Here is a 16,275-nt window from a genome sequence, read left to right as displayed (position 1 = left end):
TTAATCTACATACTGAAAGTCCAAGCATGTTGTTGACCAAGTTTGTCAGTTTTCACTCTTCCTGGTAGACTTAGGCAGCACCAGAGATTACCAAATATGCCTGGAGTCATTCTTGTCTTGTCATCATCTTGGTACTTGCTTGCGTCTAAACCAATTTGGGATTCAGAGACTGGGGACTTGGTCTAATGACATGCTATGGTCCCACCCATGGATTCTGGTCGCTTTGAAATACACTAATAGTACAAAGCACTAATCCCACAAGCGCTTCTCTTTGTAAACGTGGTGGAAGGAAAAGGAAGCTTTTTGATATAATAACCTAATGATGATTTAAAGACTTACTCAGGAACTGAGTGACCTAACTTCTCAGGCTCTGGATAACGTGAGGGCTTCAAGCATAATCTTTCACCTCCAAGGAAAGGATATCCGCTACTGTGGGTGGTAAAGCAACTCAATCATTGAATAAAGGCAGAGAAAGGAATACTGGTGGGACTGAGGGGAGGGGGCAGTGCACAGGCTAAATTTGCCTCCTGGTATAGAGATACTTCTTTAGGAGAGGACAGTTCTCGGCTCTGCTTCCAGGACTGCTTATGCAGTTTGCATTAGAGAGTCACTAGATAAAAAACCTCTAAGTGGTGCTGCCTGTTTCCTGCGTGCTGGACTGGGCCCTGCTCAGCATCCTGGCTGCTTGTTAAGAGCTTTTCAGCATCTGGGCTCTTAATTCTGCCTAGTTACTGCATAAGGAACCTGGGCTGGTAACTTGGTTCTGTAAATTTATTTTCCAGAGCTGGGTGTTCTAAAAGCTTGTTCGTTTGGCCTGAGTTTGTTACTGTGTCGATGCCTGCCTGAAAGTGTGGTTATGTAGCCGTTCTTCTTGTTGGGCACATACATAGGGAGGGGAGGAGACAAAATTAGTCTGCTGTTTAAAAAGAACACATTAGTCATACAATGCGTGTGCTTCATTTTGAACTGCCTGGCAAGCTGCCTTCACGTACATGTAACTTCACCACACGGTGGTGCCAAAAAGTGTTTTATTAAAAGTAAAAATTCACTCGGAACTTCTGCATTCAAAGAAAATAGCTTTAAAATGTTAACTGTTTTAAAGAGCATCTTGATTGTCTTATATGCTGGCGTGTGGTGTTTTTGGGAGGTGGGTTGGGGGGTGTTCCTGTAACATGGTAAAATGTATTCCTACTCTGCAGAAACTGTACAAAGAAGTATGCGCTCAATTCTTGATGAAACGTACCATGTATTAACTTCAAATATCTTCATCCTAGAAGGAAAGACAGAAGAAACTTTGGTACTAGGATTATTAGATAAGACAGTGTTCTCATTCACACAAATATTATGCAGTCAGTAATTTCACTGTAGGCTTCACTTTTTAACGTTAAAAGAATGACGACTTTAGTATGCTTTGTAATCCTTGTCTTCCATAAATGAACTGAAAACATTTTGTGCCAAATGTGAAATTTGGCAGATTCTTGCTTGTTTATTAGCTACATTTATTTTCTCTAGTGCTCAAGATATTTTAAGCTGAGACAAGGGCTTAAGGGTCTGGGTTACTCAAGATTGAGATACCATTGCTGAAATTTGGCAGGAAGAGAGTAGATTTCACAAGTGGTACCCTGACAATACTTTTGTTGCCTCCATTGGCAGGATGGTTAGCACAGTTTTTCGAAGAGAAGAACAGATGAGCAGACTGCTGTCTTTGTCCTGCTCTTCCACTAATCTGATACAAGTTTTATTGTTCTTTTTGCCATGTATGTTCTGGCTTCTCGGATACTTGTAAATGTTTCTGTTCTAGGATGAAGATTTCCTAAATCTAATTTTCAAGGCTATGATGAAGGATTCCTTGAACTCTTCACATCCAATCTCTTCCACTGTTCAGTCTTCGGAGCAGATTGAAGAAATGTTTGATGCACTTTCTTATATAAAGGTAACTTCAAAAAAGTCTTTGGAAAGTGATTAGCCATAGTAAACATGGATGTGGGATTGTGAGTAAGTAGGCGTGTGCTGACGGTCATTTTGGGGTGGTTTACACATAGCACAAACAGTCTTGTTCCCAAGGATATTTCAATAATGTTTCTGAGCAGCTACATAATTTTTCATTAGGAAAAAAATTTATGTGCCCTAATATAATATCCTTCTGCTTGGTGCATGCCTCAGCACAAAAATAAATTACTCAAGAAAACACAAAAAGGAACACAGCAGGCAAAACAAAATGTCCAACTAGCCATATATTCTTTGATAGCAGACTGTGAGAGGTGCTTAAGAAGACAGTAACAAAAAGGCATGTATTGAAACCATCTTTCCTCTTTATAGTCCCTGTTTTTAACAATATTTTTGAGACTTCCTGAGGTGGACATTTGCATCTGGAATTTCAATTTGACAGCGTACCTAGTTATCTGCAACTTGATTATATGTATTTGCAATGTGTAGTGAGGTTTGTGCATGAAGTTTCTTTTTAAAGCTTCACTGTGCCTTACTCAGAAAAGCATGATGAGAGCAAATACTTCTGTTTGCCAAATTTTTACTTGTATTGTCTCAGTCTTTAGCTACTGTATCCTGTGCTTTTGGCAGTATTGGAGGAAAGCCTTTTCTCTCTTCTGGGTTAGCTCTCATTTTTTCATGCTGTTTATATTGTCATCTAATGGGAAACCTTGGGGACAGCAACTGCTCCCTTGAAAAGTCTAACGCTGCATCTTCCTCTGCCCTCTGCAGGGCAGCTCCCCTAGCTGTTTTGGTTTGTCTCCTCCCCTTTTTCTTGCAAGACTTAACAGCTGAACATGTTGTCTGGCATCCTTCTGTAGTCTGAGAAGCTGAATGGAGTACTTACAGTTGTGGCATGCTTCTGCTTTTCTCTTCTTCTGTTTTCTGAACTACAAGAACAGAGCTGTGTGATTTTTCAGCTTACCTTGGCTGTGAAATGGATTCGTTTTCAGTCCCTAAGCTGTATGTCAAAAGACACGACTTATTTCATGCTCCAAGGTGGTGGTGGTTGTCTCAAGTAGTTCCCTTTTTTGGGAGCCTCTGGAAGCTACAAACCTTGCATGATTGTGCTTGTAGCAATGTAACTTCAGAGATAAATTTGTCACTCTTTGATCAAAATTCTGTATAATTTCAATAGAAATATTCTAAAAGTGTTTGGGCCAGAGTTTCAGCCGATTAGTAAAACGTTACATTAGGACATTTCTACTAGTTTATTGCTGCCAAATCTTTCATAAGGGTACCTATGTGCACCTTTTGGATGGAGACATAACAACCTAGATTTTTGAGTTTAGAAGCTAACCAAAGAAGTTTTGGACTTGCAGTGTAAGAAACGAGTTTGTTTGTTTGTTTGTTTGTTTTTTATTGCTCCTCTATTTGAGAGGCTTTCATTGTGTTGTTTTTCATTCATGCATGTCATCTTTGTATTCCACTACTCTTGGCTCTTTATCTTAGCTAATACTCTTGGCAATTTGAGTGGGAAGACGCTCACAACATAGTCCCTAATCAGCTAATGGGGAGTATTACTGAATTTCACAGCTTGCTTCATTTTTACTCTACTACCAAGTGACGCAGATGGATAGGTGGTCTCTACGTTTTACTGCCCTGGAAGAGAAATTGCTATACAAAATTATTTTAGCCTGGCTGTTTTGCAAACTATCAATAGCCTTAACACTCAGGGGTGGAACAGCAATCCACCTGGTATAACAGTAGTGTTTGGGAGCATTTGACAGTAAGTACTCCTGAGAAAACCAGAAAGTAGAGCTATAGCTTAAGTATGCATTCAAGAAAGGAAAGAATGTCCATATTCTTAAAGCTTTTAGTAAGGAGTATTCATACTGTTTCATGAGTAGATGAGATTAACATTGTTCAGGTGGACTTCAGTTTGATGCAAGATGTTATGGAATTCCAAGACTTTAATTTGGAACCTGTGAAAACCATACATGCTCTCATGAAAATCTTGCCTTTAATGTCATCTTAATCCTTTCTCTAAAACATGTTTTAGTATCATAAATGTAAAGTATACCTTTAAACTTTTCAAGGACTATAGCTGCTCATCTGCATTCAGTTATACAGTGTGCAATTCTTCAGGCAATTTATTGATTAATGACTGTGGTGTAGGAGTGTTTCTGGAGAAGGACAATGGCTTTCAACTGTGCAGAAACACCTTTCTGTTTATACATTCTTGGCTACTTTGAAACTGGAACTAAAGAGAATATTCAGTATTTTGCAGAATTAGCTACTTAATATGCTTGTTTAATAAAACATGTGTGTATTTAAACACTGTCAAAATGCACTTCTTTGAATTCCAGCTTACCAATGTATCTCCCCCCCCGCCGATGGTTTTAGTTTTTTGATTTAGCTGCAAAACATATAACTATCAAACACCATGTCTCACAAGTGCAGTTCTGTACCATACAGATGATTATTGCTAATGAAATATGACAGCCAGCAGAGAGACTTCAGTAAGAAAGCAGTATATTTTAGATTATGTTAATTAGAAAAAAATTCCAAACTATTAGCTTTTTTATAGCTGTATTTGGAGCTTTTGAGATACTCAAAAATATTTTTTCCCAAAGCAACTGGCTGTTAAGATAATTTAGATGATTGGGATAAAATCTACCAGCTTCTGAGTTACTCTTGTACTGTGACAGTGCTATAGTTTGTATATACTTCAGCAAGTTCTATATCTTCCCTTTAAATTACCCTTTTTTTTTCCTTCTTCCCCTAAGGGGGCTTCACTTCTGTTGATGCTGAAGCACTACCTCACTAAGGATGTTTTCCAAGCTGGCATTGAGGTATATCTGCATAATCACAGCTATGGATCCACCAAGAGTGATGACTTGTGGGACAGCATGAACGAGGTATCCATCTTTGATATTCTGCTCTTGTTTTTCACGTGTGTGTTGTGGATTTTGATTTTTATTTCCTTGTTTGTAAAGAAAATAAGATAATACACTGCAGATAGATACTTCAGATTTTTTGCTCGTGGCAGTTCTGTGTTCCATCATACAGATATGAAGATTCCTGTGGCTTCTAGAACTCCATTCAATAGTGTCCTAAAACCTCTTGGAAGTGGGTATGCATTACCATGTCTACCATGTGGGGACATGTCAGCATCTCTAGAGTTCGGTTGTTAGTGTGTTAGGACTGGAATAAAACTACTCATCTTAAATGCAGGACCAAACTTTGCTTTTATACAAAAGCTGAATCTAAATTCCTTAGACAGTATTTACATCTTGGCATGCTCACTACTTGTGTAACTTTGTTTCGGTGATAACTTCTGTTTCAATGAGTGGAGTTGGAATTGCAGGAAAACAGACCATCAGGGACCATTGGGGGCAGCAGCTCTCAAATGGGAAGGAAGGCAAAAGGCTGTATTGGAGTAAAGTGTGTGTTCTAGTCTCCCTTATGCCAATTAAATCATTAGTATTATCATGGATGAAGACCTTTGGTTTCCTTTTGGGTTGTTTTCCCTATTTATTGTAATAGTAAAAATCTATGATACTGAACAATTTGACTGGATCTTCTTCCTTTTGTTCATATTATTTAGGTCAAAACTGAATGTGTTTGAAAATTTCAGTCATAAAAACAGCCTTTTCTTTGATCATAGATTTTGCCGTCTGTAGAGCACAATTCATAATCCATTTTTTAAGTCTTGCCTTCCCACAGAAGTTGGAAGAAGTCGTAATTGGAGGGGAGGTGAGAAACTTGCAGCAGCATTAAAAGAAAAATCTATAACACAGCAAATAAGCTTTCTGTCTACCTCATCTGGAAGGAAGGAGAGTAAAATAATTCTCATGTGTTTTGTCCTGCTTTCATTGGAGCCAGGAGCTGCTGTGGTGTTAAGATACGTCAATAAAATCAATTATTACTGTGGTAAAAATATAAACCTGTCATTTCTAACAGAATTAGTTTGATTATCTGACTCAGGAAATTTTCTATTTTTGAATGAAATTATTTCAGTGGCACTAACCCCAAATTTACTCATCTGGAGCTAGGCTTTATATAGATTAGAAACAAATCTTTCTGCATGTCTTTGTGGCTCAAAATTTTAACACAGAAAGACTGAGATGTAAAACAGGCAAGTAGACTAGATGCAAGTATCAGACTTGATTAGTTTCATTGCCTCTTAACGTTCCTCTCATCATCTTTTAGTATTATTTTTATTTCTTGGCTGATTGGCATTGACCTGGTAGAGTTCCTGGTGGTTTCAAAATATACTGGGAAGGAAAGAAAAAGATAATGATAAAGGAAAGTGAGAGTGAAACCATTCAGTACGTCTTGGGCAATTTATAAAGAGATTACATAATGTAGTTGCCTGTGATAACAAGAGTCTCATTTCGGTGACCGGTGCTATATATTGGAGGTGGTCAGAGGAAGAGGATTTTGCCAAATTCCAAAAACTTGTAGTTTTCAAACCTCTATAAATTTTAAGCTTTTAAAGAGAATTGCTTCCCTGGAATTGAAAACCCTGTTTAAGGTTGGGTGGGGTTTTTGTTTTTTTGTTTTGTTCTGTGTGTGTGTGTGTGTGTGTGTGTGTGTGTGTGTGTGTACGCGCGTGCGCGCACGCACATGCTTTGTGTGTGTTGTTCTCTGTGTAAATACTGTAGTCCTTTACCAGGAAGGTAAAACATACATTATTGTAGGTTTGGACAGAGAACTTGAATTCAATTCAGTGGGCAACAAGATGCTGATGAGGGCAACTAGAGAAGGACGTGGGGTGGGTTGGTACAAAAGTATATGTAACTTGAATAACGATATGTTAATTTCCTTATGTTTGTGTTACCTCCACCTAAAATGCATGTTTTGTAAGTAAAAGGGCATACTGCCTTTTGAAGGTCAGATGATCATCTCTGCTAGTAAAGTGACAAAGATGTATAGACATTATAAAGTACATGCCCATCAGTATGGATGTGGTTGCACAAATGCTTACTAAAGGATTAGAGGGAGGTTGGGGGTTAAGCTATATAAAGGCTGGTAAGTGGGATGAAAAAAAAAACCAATTAATATGAGAGAGTATTTCATACGAAGAAGTTTAACTCTTTCTTGTAAAACATCTTCATTTCAATTCAATTTCTAATGTTCGTAATAGAATAAATAATATCCTCTAACCTGAAACAGCCAGGTACTACCAACAGAGAAAGAGAAAAGGGTGGCAGGGGAATGTACACTTAACATGACTTTCTCTTCTGTAATGGTCTCGGCTCTATTTTTGCAATATATCAGTTTTACATAACTGATATTTTCATATTTCTCTTTCCACTGCTTGGCTGGGATTCCTTCTACTTAAGAAAACCAAATTTACAAGCTCAGTGTCAAAGTGACTCTCTACAGGTGCTAAATCCTTCTACTACTTACCTGACGAGCTAAGGAGGGAGGTTTAAAAGTAGTTATTCTTTATTTGCCACCTTCTTATTATGGAGAATGATTTTTTTTTTCTTTTTAATATATAGATTACCAATGGAACACTAGATGTAAAAAAGTTAATGAAAACATGGATTCTGCATAAAGGATTTCCTTTAGTGACTGTTGTTCGAAAAGGAAAGAACATCTCAGTACAACAGGAGAAATTTTTGTATCGTGTGGAGCCAGAAAATTGGACATCAGATGCAAGGTTATTACCTCCTTACTACTTCCTATCCATTAAAATCTATCTGCAGATTTGTATATCTTTCCCATTTGTGTTCAGGAGGTCTAGTATTTTCTCTGAAGGTAGGCAGTAATAAAGAGAACGTTGCACAGAAACACAAAGATCTAATATCTGCCTTGAAAAATAACTGATGATCCTGGTCAGTTTCTACCTGGGCAATTAGTAAAATTCTGTCTTGCCTCATAAATTAAATTTATTTACATGCTTTCCTGAAGCTTTTAAATTTGACATGATGAGTTGCAGTAAGTAGTAGAATGAATTGTTCAGCTTTCTTAATATCAAAAGGTGAATCTCTCGGGTAAAGTTTTTTCTTTTGATTTCAGGAAGTTTTGTGTAGTTAATTGGAAGCCAAAAGCAGAGTGAGTTGAAGTTACAGTTGCAATGGGAAATGCTCTGAAGAAAGAAATAGCATATGACCTATATTAGAGCCTCTGCTTCTTTCTATCCATATTAAGTGTGCACTTTGGGCCTTGTTGGAAGAGTATACAAGGCAGAATCAAAGCTTTTTTGATTTAATGTTTTTAAAATAGCACACATGCATGACATTAGCTAAATATGAGAGGGGTAGTGTCCACTGTACCAAAGAATAAAGGGAAGTAGTTAGATAAATGCTGAAGAAGCAAAGGTGAGGCAGTTGATGACAATTGCAGAACTGAATTTACTGCAGATGGGCCTAATATCATGAAACTTAACTGTTTTGTAGCAAACCGAAGTATGTAAGTTTGAGTCCTTTGAGATATTAATTATTTTAGAGATTAATTAGTTATATTAGAGATATTTTTATTTAGCTGTTTGAAACCTTCATGGGAACTGAAATCTTAATGGGAACTGAGTCACTTGTATCATCTTACAGAATCAGGCCTGAAAGGAATTTCCCTCTTGAAATGCTGGAAGTTACAGGGCTTTGTTTTAAATTTGTTGTGGGGAAAAGGGAAAGCGATGTGTGGCTGAAAGGTTAGGGAAGAAAAGGAGGATTGTTAGGCTTAATTATTCTTTTGTTTCTAATGGATGTCATTTTGGGGAGTGTGAAATCTTTTGAAGAAGAGTGCTCCATGCGAGTCATTCACAGACGAGGTCCATGTCAAAACTGGAATGCATATGTATAATTTGATTGATCTCTGTCAAAATTATATTTTTTCTTAATAGTCAAATTCTTATCATTACAAGACAAGCTAGCATTTAGTCTTCTAGCTAGCAGTTTGCTTGAGTCTGGCTTGATGCAATCAATCAATTATGGTTTCTATTAGCATGATTTGGAATTTTAGTTGTGTACTTGAATCAACATAAATGATAAAATAAAAAAGAACCCTGTAAAACTTCAACCAGGCAAAACATTGGATTGAGGCAGAAAGAATATTGGCTGAATATCTTACACAACCAGAGCCTTCCTGTCCATGTGACTTCAGACAAGCTACTTAGAATGTTGGCACTGAGGAAGAAGTACTGGGAAATTCTTCTACCTCCCAAAGATGGTGGGAATAAAAAAAAAAAAAATTGTTGCACGTTTCACTTATATATTTTAATGATGTGAGTTTAGTATATACTTTGTCATGTTACATATGATGTATGTACACAGTCAATACATATGTAATAGTTCTAGTGCTATTGATATATTAAAATGCTTAAACAGGGGGAAAAAAATAACAAGACAAGTATTAAGCTCTATATAATATGTCAGTAAACATTTGCTTTCCTTTGCAGTTATCTGTGGCATATTCCTCTCACCTATGTGACTAATAACTGCAACTTTACCCATTGTACTAATGCATATTTACTGGACCAAAAGTCAGGTATGTGACTCAAAAGTAACTTGCTTTTTATAGTTTACTTATCTTTCTCAGCACACACTTAGTATATGAAGGCAAGGACATATATAGTACAAAATAATTTCAGAGATTGTAACAGAACAATGCATCTTAATTACTGTGGTAAGCTTGGCAGCTGTAGACTTTCCGTATATGTGTAAGGCCAAAGCTGTTGGTGGTGTCATCAAACATCGTCAGGCAGCTGAGTGCCCGTAGCATCTTATGTACAAGTAAGTGGCAGTAACTGGGACAGAAGCACCAGTCTAGAATTCATGGGAGCCTCTACTCTTTGCAGTGTGACAGATTGTGTGTGCGTATTGAGAAGCCTGTCCTTTGGAGAGTGGGCAGGGGGAGAGTTGCTCAGCTAGTGTACTGAAATGTGAGGAACTCATTTTACGCTCTGATGTGTACTTTGTTTAATACTGTAAGAAAACATTTAATCTGGAGTAGATTTAAGTTTTTGAGAATGCTGTTGTAGAACTTGAAACTCCTAGATCTTTTTCATGTAAACTGTGGTTTTTCTGCAGTATCCAATTTGAATCCTAAACAGCTAATCTGTGTGGGTTTTTGATTTGGTCCTGTTTCTTCTCTTCCCAAATCGGTTAGTTACTATACAGTTTTACTCAATGTTGTGCTAAAATCATGTTGACCATCTATATTGGACTCACTGACATCAGTAGGTCTTTGGTGTTTTATTAGAGCTGATGATCTGACTCACTGTCATACATCTGCTGCTGTATCTTTGTCTCCCCAGTTAAATTTACTATTCAGTGCATTTAACTGACACAATTATATCTAATTCATAAACATATCTGCCACATCTGCTGTTCGAAATAAAACTATACAAAATTAAAATCAAATGCTTAGTGCCGAACTTGAGGTTTTTACTGTTTGCTGAGTTCACAAGCTTCTAGCCCTCTGAAATGGCTTTGGAAGCACTACAATTAAAGTAAATCAATGTCAAAACGATATAAAATGACATTCTTTTACAAAGTCTTCAAATTATTCTTGGCCTTTGTCATTTGAGCTGAAGATTTAGAAAGACTTTTTACGGATTATCAGAATGGAAAAACAGAGCTGTTTAGTTGTATGAGTTCTTGACTTTACTAAAACTAATAGGTAAGTAACCTGATTTCTTTAGTGGTGTTTGACCTATAAACAGCTCTGCTGGTGGTCTTGTTTGTATGTTAATTTGGCACTAACTGCAGGAACTTGAGTGTGGAGGATACCAGAATAGGAGAGGTGTACAGAAGACAGTTTGGAGTGGAATAGGATTGCTGGAATATTTATTAAACCTTAATGACATTGCAGGAGCTACAGATTGACATTTTTTGATAGTAATTATATAATCAACTGAAATGAAGAATTTTGTTTCCTTTATCTCAAAGCTGCTTTTCTTGCATTTGATTGTCTTTGGAACTAGAACGTGGCCTTTCATTCACTTAATGTCATCCCAGTTTCTCTGTCATGTGTCAGTGTTTGAATATTAAATATTCATAGCCAGGTAAGCCAGTTTATACATGCAAGTGTCACAGGGTATTCACATGTTGCTATATTAAGTTTAATTGCTGTAATCTACCTAGGTAGACTGTCTCATGCAGTCAAAATACTGTTGTTACTGTGAATGTCTGTAAATGTTTTGAGTACATGTGTGCGAAGACATGCAAATATATATATGCACACACATGCACGAAGTCAGACAGTATTTTGTAAGTTTATAACTGAAGAACTGTATCTTAAGCCTTTGCACAAATGCAGCAGTGGTATCAAATTCTAAACATCATAGAATTTCATCAAGAAACAATTAAAATGAAAGTAGGTGTGGAAGTCTCACATAAGTTTTGTTCTATAGAGATTTTTGTTTCAAAATAGTACTAATTTAAGAAAAAAGGTATACATTATTTCAGTAATAAATGAAATTAAAATTGGTTTTGAAGTACAGTGCAGCATAGCAAAAGGTACATACTGTTCCACTTCACTATGCTGCTTAGTCACTAAATTAATTATTAAGAGCCCCAATACCTGAGTCCTAAAAGCTTTGAAAAATACTGGGTCTAGATGAAATCTAATCAGTTTTACTAACTCTAAGATGCCAAGGGTCTTCTAGAGGTGGGAAGAGCACAGTCTTCTTCATGAGACTTCATAGCTGAAGCCTAATTTTGAATTACAACAAGCCTAAATGTTTAGAAATCTTGTATTCAGTCAACCAAAACACCTTTTTCTTTTTTTTAACTGATCTCCATACTTTCACAATGTTTCTTAATTTGTATTTTTATTTGGTATTCTTTAAAAAGTGAACACTGAAACAAGATTTTTATAATTTTCTTTCAGAACTCTATAGGCTTTTTTCTTCAAAGTAACTTTTTTCCCCTGCCTGAATGATTCCATAGAGTGGTAGCGCATCTTGATGAATCTGAATATTCTAATGGGAAATGGCTCCATCGGTGGTTGTGAGCGTAGTCAGTCTGTCAGTCTCTCTCCTTTTTTCTTTTTTCTCTTTTTTCTTTTTTTTTCTTTTCTTTCATCAGTTCTAGCCTATTTTGGGGTTCCTACACTTTTCCTGAAACTTGTCTGGAACATGAGATATGGCTATCTTAAATGCTCTTAATCCTGAGACTGAGATGCACCTGTGTTCTTACTCTGACAGTCTTCTGATCGAGTTCATTAGGAGGCAACAGGATAGGTAGCAGTGAACACAAGTTTTTCGCTGATGGCGATTAGATCTTAACACACCTACTGGTGCCCTGCTTTTCACAAGGAACAGCTCTTATGACAACAGTTGTAAATAGTCGCCAATGTTGTCACCAAATCTGCATATATACTTCCATCACATAGGTGAGTGAGTTTGCCATGTAATTGATGCATGTTTCCTTATGTGATAGAGGAAGGCTTTTGAGCCCTTGAAAGAGTAAACCACTGCCCACCAAAACATTCATTCAGCTCTTTACTCTTTCCTCATCCATACCTGAATAACAATTGGGAAAGAGAATGACAATGAGTAGGCAAAAGATGTTCCGGTGAGTCATTTCTTGCTGTTCTTGGACTGAAACAAAATACTTGTCCTGAGGCTTCCTTGCTGTTGGACTGTTGATGTGTCATCTAAGGTTTGTCAGTGTTTTGTATTGGACAGAGTTCCTGTCCTCTGTCTGTATGTGCTGATGGCTCTTATCTCACAATTAAACTCATTCTCTTTGCCATAAAATCTAGTGGCACATTCTAGCCCTTTACCTTAGTATCGTATACATCATCTCTAGGATCTTAATAAGGCAGCAGCTGAAGGCTAGATAGTTTTGCAACTTAAATAACTTCTTAGTGAGAGTCCTTCACTCAGACTTTGACCATTTTTCTTGAAGAAGGCTTTGTCTGAAGAAGTACACAGCAGGCCACTTACGGACAACATCAGACTTGTGTTCAGCATTTCTAAATGGGAGTTAGCTCATAGCTTGATAATGCTACAATAATCCTGCATTCTTTATTGACTTTCTGTGATATGATCGTATCTTTTCACCCCGTGGGTATTGTAACCCTCAGAAATCTAGGTCACTCAAATAACGTTAAATGTCTAGATTTTTATGCCCCTTTGGAAGGGTGACACTTAAGACAGTGTGTGCATATTTAGTATGAAAGCTTCTGCTTAGGAATTTACTTCTTACTAGTAATTCAGAATTCTTTATAGCTTGCTTGTTCCTGCCCTTTCCTGCCACTTACCTCTTTAGTCTGAAAGCATGCTTTCATTTTGAAGCTTTCATAGTTTAGCCTTTCTCTGAATCACCTGCCATATTACTCAGTGAAGTCTCACATATGTGAGAAGCTTAGCTGTACTGAATAAACTACAGTGTGTAATTGCCTTGTATGACTCAGGTGGTAGCTGAGTTGGTTCTTGAACTGTCTTTTGTGATTGCTGCCATACTTTAAGTAAGAAAACCTAAGTAACCTGGGTTTCTGCTGAAACATAGTGCCAGTCAATGGGAAATAGGTGCTCTGGTTTCGTTGAAGTTAACTATTGTGATGGAAAACTTGCTGAGAATATAGCCATCAGTGTTTAAAAATATGCTGTTGCCATATTGCAAGTGCCTTCCAATTAAAACTAACACATCAATAAAAAGTAGTGGAAACTGTTTTGTTTTGTTTTTCTTGTTTTTATTTCCCCTTCCTTCATCTAAAAATCACAGTGGCAAAATCAAGTTACTTAGCATACTTCCGCAGTAGTATCCGATTAGCTAGGTTTGCCTTTTGTCTAATTGTTTTTGGTGTTAGGTTCTCTGGTAGGATACAAAATAAGTGGCACGCCATGGCTGTAGCATAATGCTGCTCATTTTATTCACTATCTTGTCATGCCTGAAGTTTGATTTGTCATGTTGAAATATTAACCTTGATCTCTAGAGTAATAAGCTGTGGCCCATTTATCCCGTGCAGTCATCATGAACTAAAACTACTCTGTCCTCAGTTTCTAGGTAGCAGAGGCTCACCTATTATAATTGTTCACTGTATTGTGGCCACAAGGCATATATGTGCCTTATTTGGTTATATTCCTCTGTTGTATTTTAGAGTGCATAGATGCAGCTAGGAGCACGTTGTGATACTGTTCATTTGGTCAGATTCAACATTGAAGGAGCAAGAAGTATAAGCCAGAATTTTGGAGCCTTCACATGGAACAACGTGGCCTTTCCTTCCTCATAGCAAGGGAAACTGTTGCCATAGTGGGTGGAAAAGGATTTCTTGACTCTCCGGACTCGGTCGTCTTTAGAGATTTGAAATTGAAAGAAGAGATAGTGTATGTTCGTGTCTGCTGCTAACTGGTTCTCTCTCTGTTAGCTGTCATTGAACTTCCAGAAGAGGTGGAATGGATAAAATTCAATGTGGAAATGAGTGGTTATTACATAGTACACTACACTGAAGACTGGAAAACGCTGATTGATCTGCTGAAAAGAAATCACACTGCGCTGAGCGCTAAAGATAGAGCCAATCTGATCAACAATATCTTCAGCCTTGCAGGGTAAGACTTTTGTATTGAAAAACATAGTTCAAGTTCACAATGTTCAAGTTTTTTCAAGGTCAAGATCAGGCTTAGGTTCTGGAGAAGACTACTTCAGGAAGCTTTAATTCAGTCTTCCTTAGCCTATTGAAACTGCTCCCTATACAGTAAAAGTAATTTTTAAGTTATTTCACTGATGCATCTGTATCAATGTTAGATGTTATCTCCCTGTTCTTAATAGCAGCATCCGTTTCTTTGCATCACAAAGAGCATGTGGTAGTTTCTGTTGCTGGAAGGCGGTATCTGGTATACTAATCTGGCCTAGTATACTACTCTTCTGTACTCTATCTGCGAGTCCCATCTTAAAGAAATAGGCTATTTTCCTCTAAAACTTTTACTGACTCCCTCTCTTGTCTCTCAGCATTGGCTCCACAACCCAGGTAAAGTTGAATATTCTGGATGGGCCTCTTCAGTCACTGCTTCCTGATTATCTGTATCTGATTATCCTGATTTATGCTATCATAAATATTTTTTCAGTCAGCTTTTTTGTAACTTAGTTACCACTGACTGAGGCATATTAGTGGCCATTGTTGCTATCTTCATATTAACACAAGAATATGAGGATGTCTGTGTCTAAACTGTTTCTTATGTTACTCCCTCTACTTACCTATTCTTCTCTTAATGTAACTGAGAATATTATAACTTGTGTAAGATAAGTAGTATCTCTTCTGATCTTGTTTCAGGGAGCACTCTTGTTCCCGAACCCATTTTAATTGTTTGTGCTTGTTAACCTTATAGTCTAGGAAAAGTGTCTCTGGAAAAGGCCTTTGAGCTGATCGATTACCTTGAGAAAGAGAGCAGCACTGCACCACTCACTCAAGCTTTATTTCAGATGAGTCTTATTTACAACCTCTTAGAAAAGAAGGGTGAACAACAACTGGCAGCGCGAGTAATGGTATGTCTTAGTTTTTTGGTAGATTGTTGTTTGAAATAATTCACTGTAATTTTCATTAACAGTTAAATTATCTGCTTCAGTGTTGGTTGTTGAACAAATTATTCAGTAATCTGGTTAAGTTGGATGTGGATTTTAGATTGTTGCCAGTCTTGCCTGTTTTTGTTGAGTAGTAACGGTCTCTTATTGAGATGCTAAATTTTCTGGATTGACTTTTGTTTTTGTTCAGGGTTTTGTAGGAACTGTAATGCAGTAGGAACCTAGTGGTGACTTGGTAATTACTACAGTGGATATAAAGGTCAATGTCGCACGGACATAATTAATCAAAAGCCGTGACATTTTCAAGTACAGAGAAGAGGAGAAAATAGCTCCTTCTGTGTTATTTCAGAAACTCATTAAAGTGGCTGGAGTTTGTAGAGCTAGTTACTTTGTGTAGACACAATACAAACCTCCCGACCCTCTATCTTCCGTAAAAACTAGAAGTGCGTGAATGGTTGTCATTGTCACATGGCAGTTGGGGAAATAGATTAACATCCAGTGCTGCAGTCTTAGGAATGAAATAAACATTATAGGCTCAGGTCTTGCTGTGAAAATCTCTTTCATTTTCTATTCTGCCTGGTTATTTTGAAGACTTCTTTCCATATTCATCCTTGGGTTTAAAAGGTGCTTGTTGCTTTATATTGTAGAACATCAGCAAAGGGATTTAGTCTTGAATGAAAATTTTTTAAATGCCCAGATAAAATAGTGGATATTCTTGTTTATATTCTAGGTAAGGGTGAAATAGAAGTGCTTAAGGAAACTTAGGAAAGAACCAAAAAGCTACAAATTACATGCTGTGAGAAGTAGTGCATGCTGTGTTTTGTCTGCAGTGTGTATTAGATTATAATAGTTGAAGTTAAATTGGCTA

At 37.2% G+C, this 16,275-nt stretch overlaps 1 protein-coding gene across 2 annotated transcripts in view; it reads left to right on the top strand.

Moving 5' to 3' along the window:
* LOC112980261 (leucyl-cystinyl aminopeptidase) overlaps positions 1-16,275 on the top strand; it is a 68,338-nt gene that overhangs the window by 42,371 nt on the left and 9,692 nt on the right. For both annotated transcript variants that reach the window (XM_064500473.1, XM_064500474.1), the window contains 6 exons: positions 1,802-1,933; positions 4,716-4,847; positions 7,440-7,600; positions 9,338-9,426; positions 14,257-14,437; positions 15,215-15,371. In XM_064500473.1, the coding sequence (XP_064356543.1) occupies positions 1,802-1,933; positions 4,716-4,847; positions 7,440-7,600; positions 9,338-9,426; positions 14,257-14,437; positions 15,215-15,371 (852 nt within the window). The remainder of the gene's footprint in view (positions 1-1,801; positions 1,934-4,715; positions 4,848-7,439; positions 7,601-9,337; positions 9,427-14,256; positions 14,438-15,214; positions 15,372-16,275) is intronic.

Source organism: Dromaius novaehollandiae, chromosome W (assembly GCF_036370855.1).
Source record: "Dromaius novaehollandiae isolate bDroNov1 chromosome W, bDroNov1.hap1, whole genome shotgun sequence".
NCBI classification, from domain to species: Eukaryota; Metazoa; Chordata; class Aves; order Casuariiformes; family Dromaiidae; genus Dromaius; species Dromaius novaehollandiae.
This window is presented reverse-complemented; position numbering and strand designations above follow the sequence as displayed.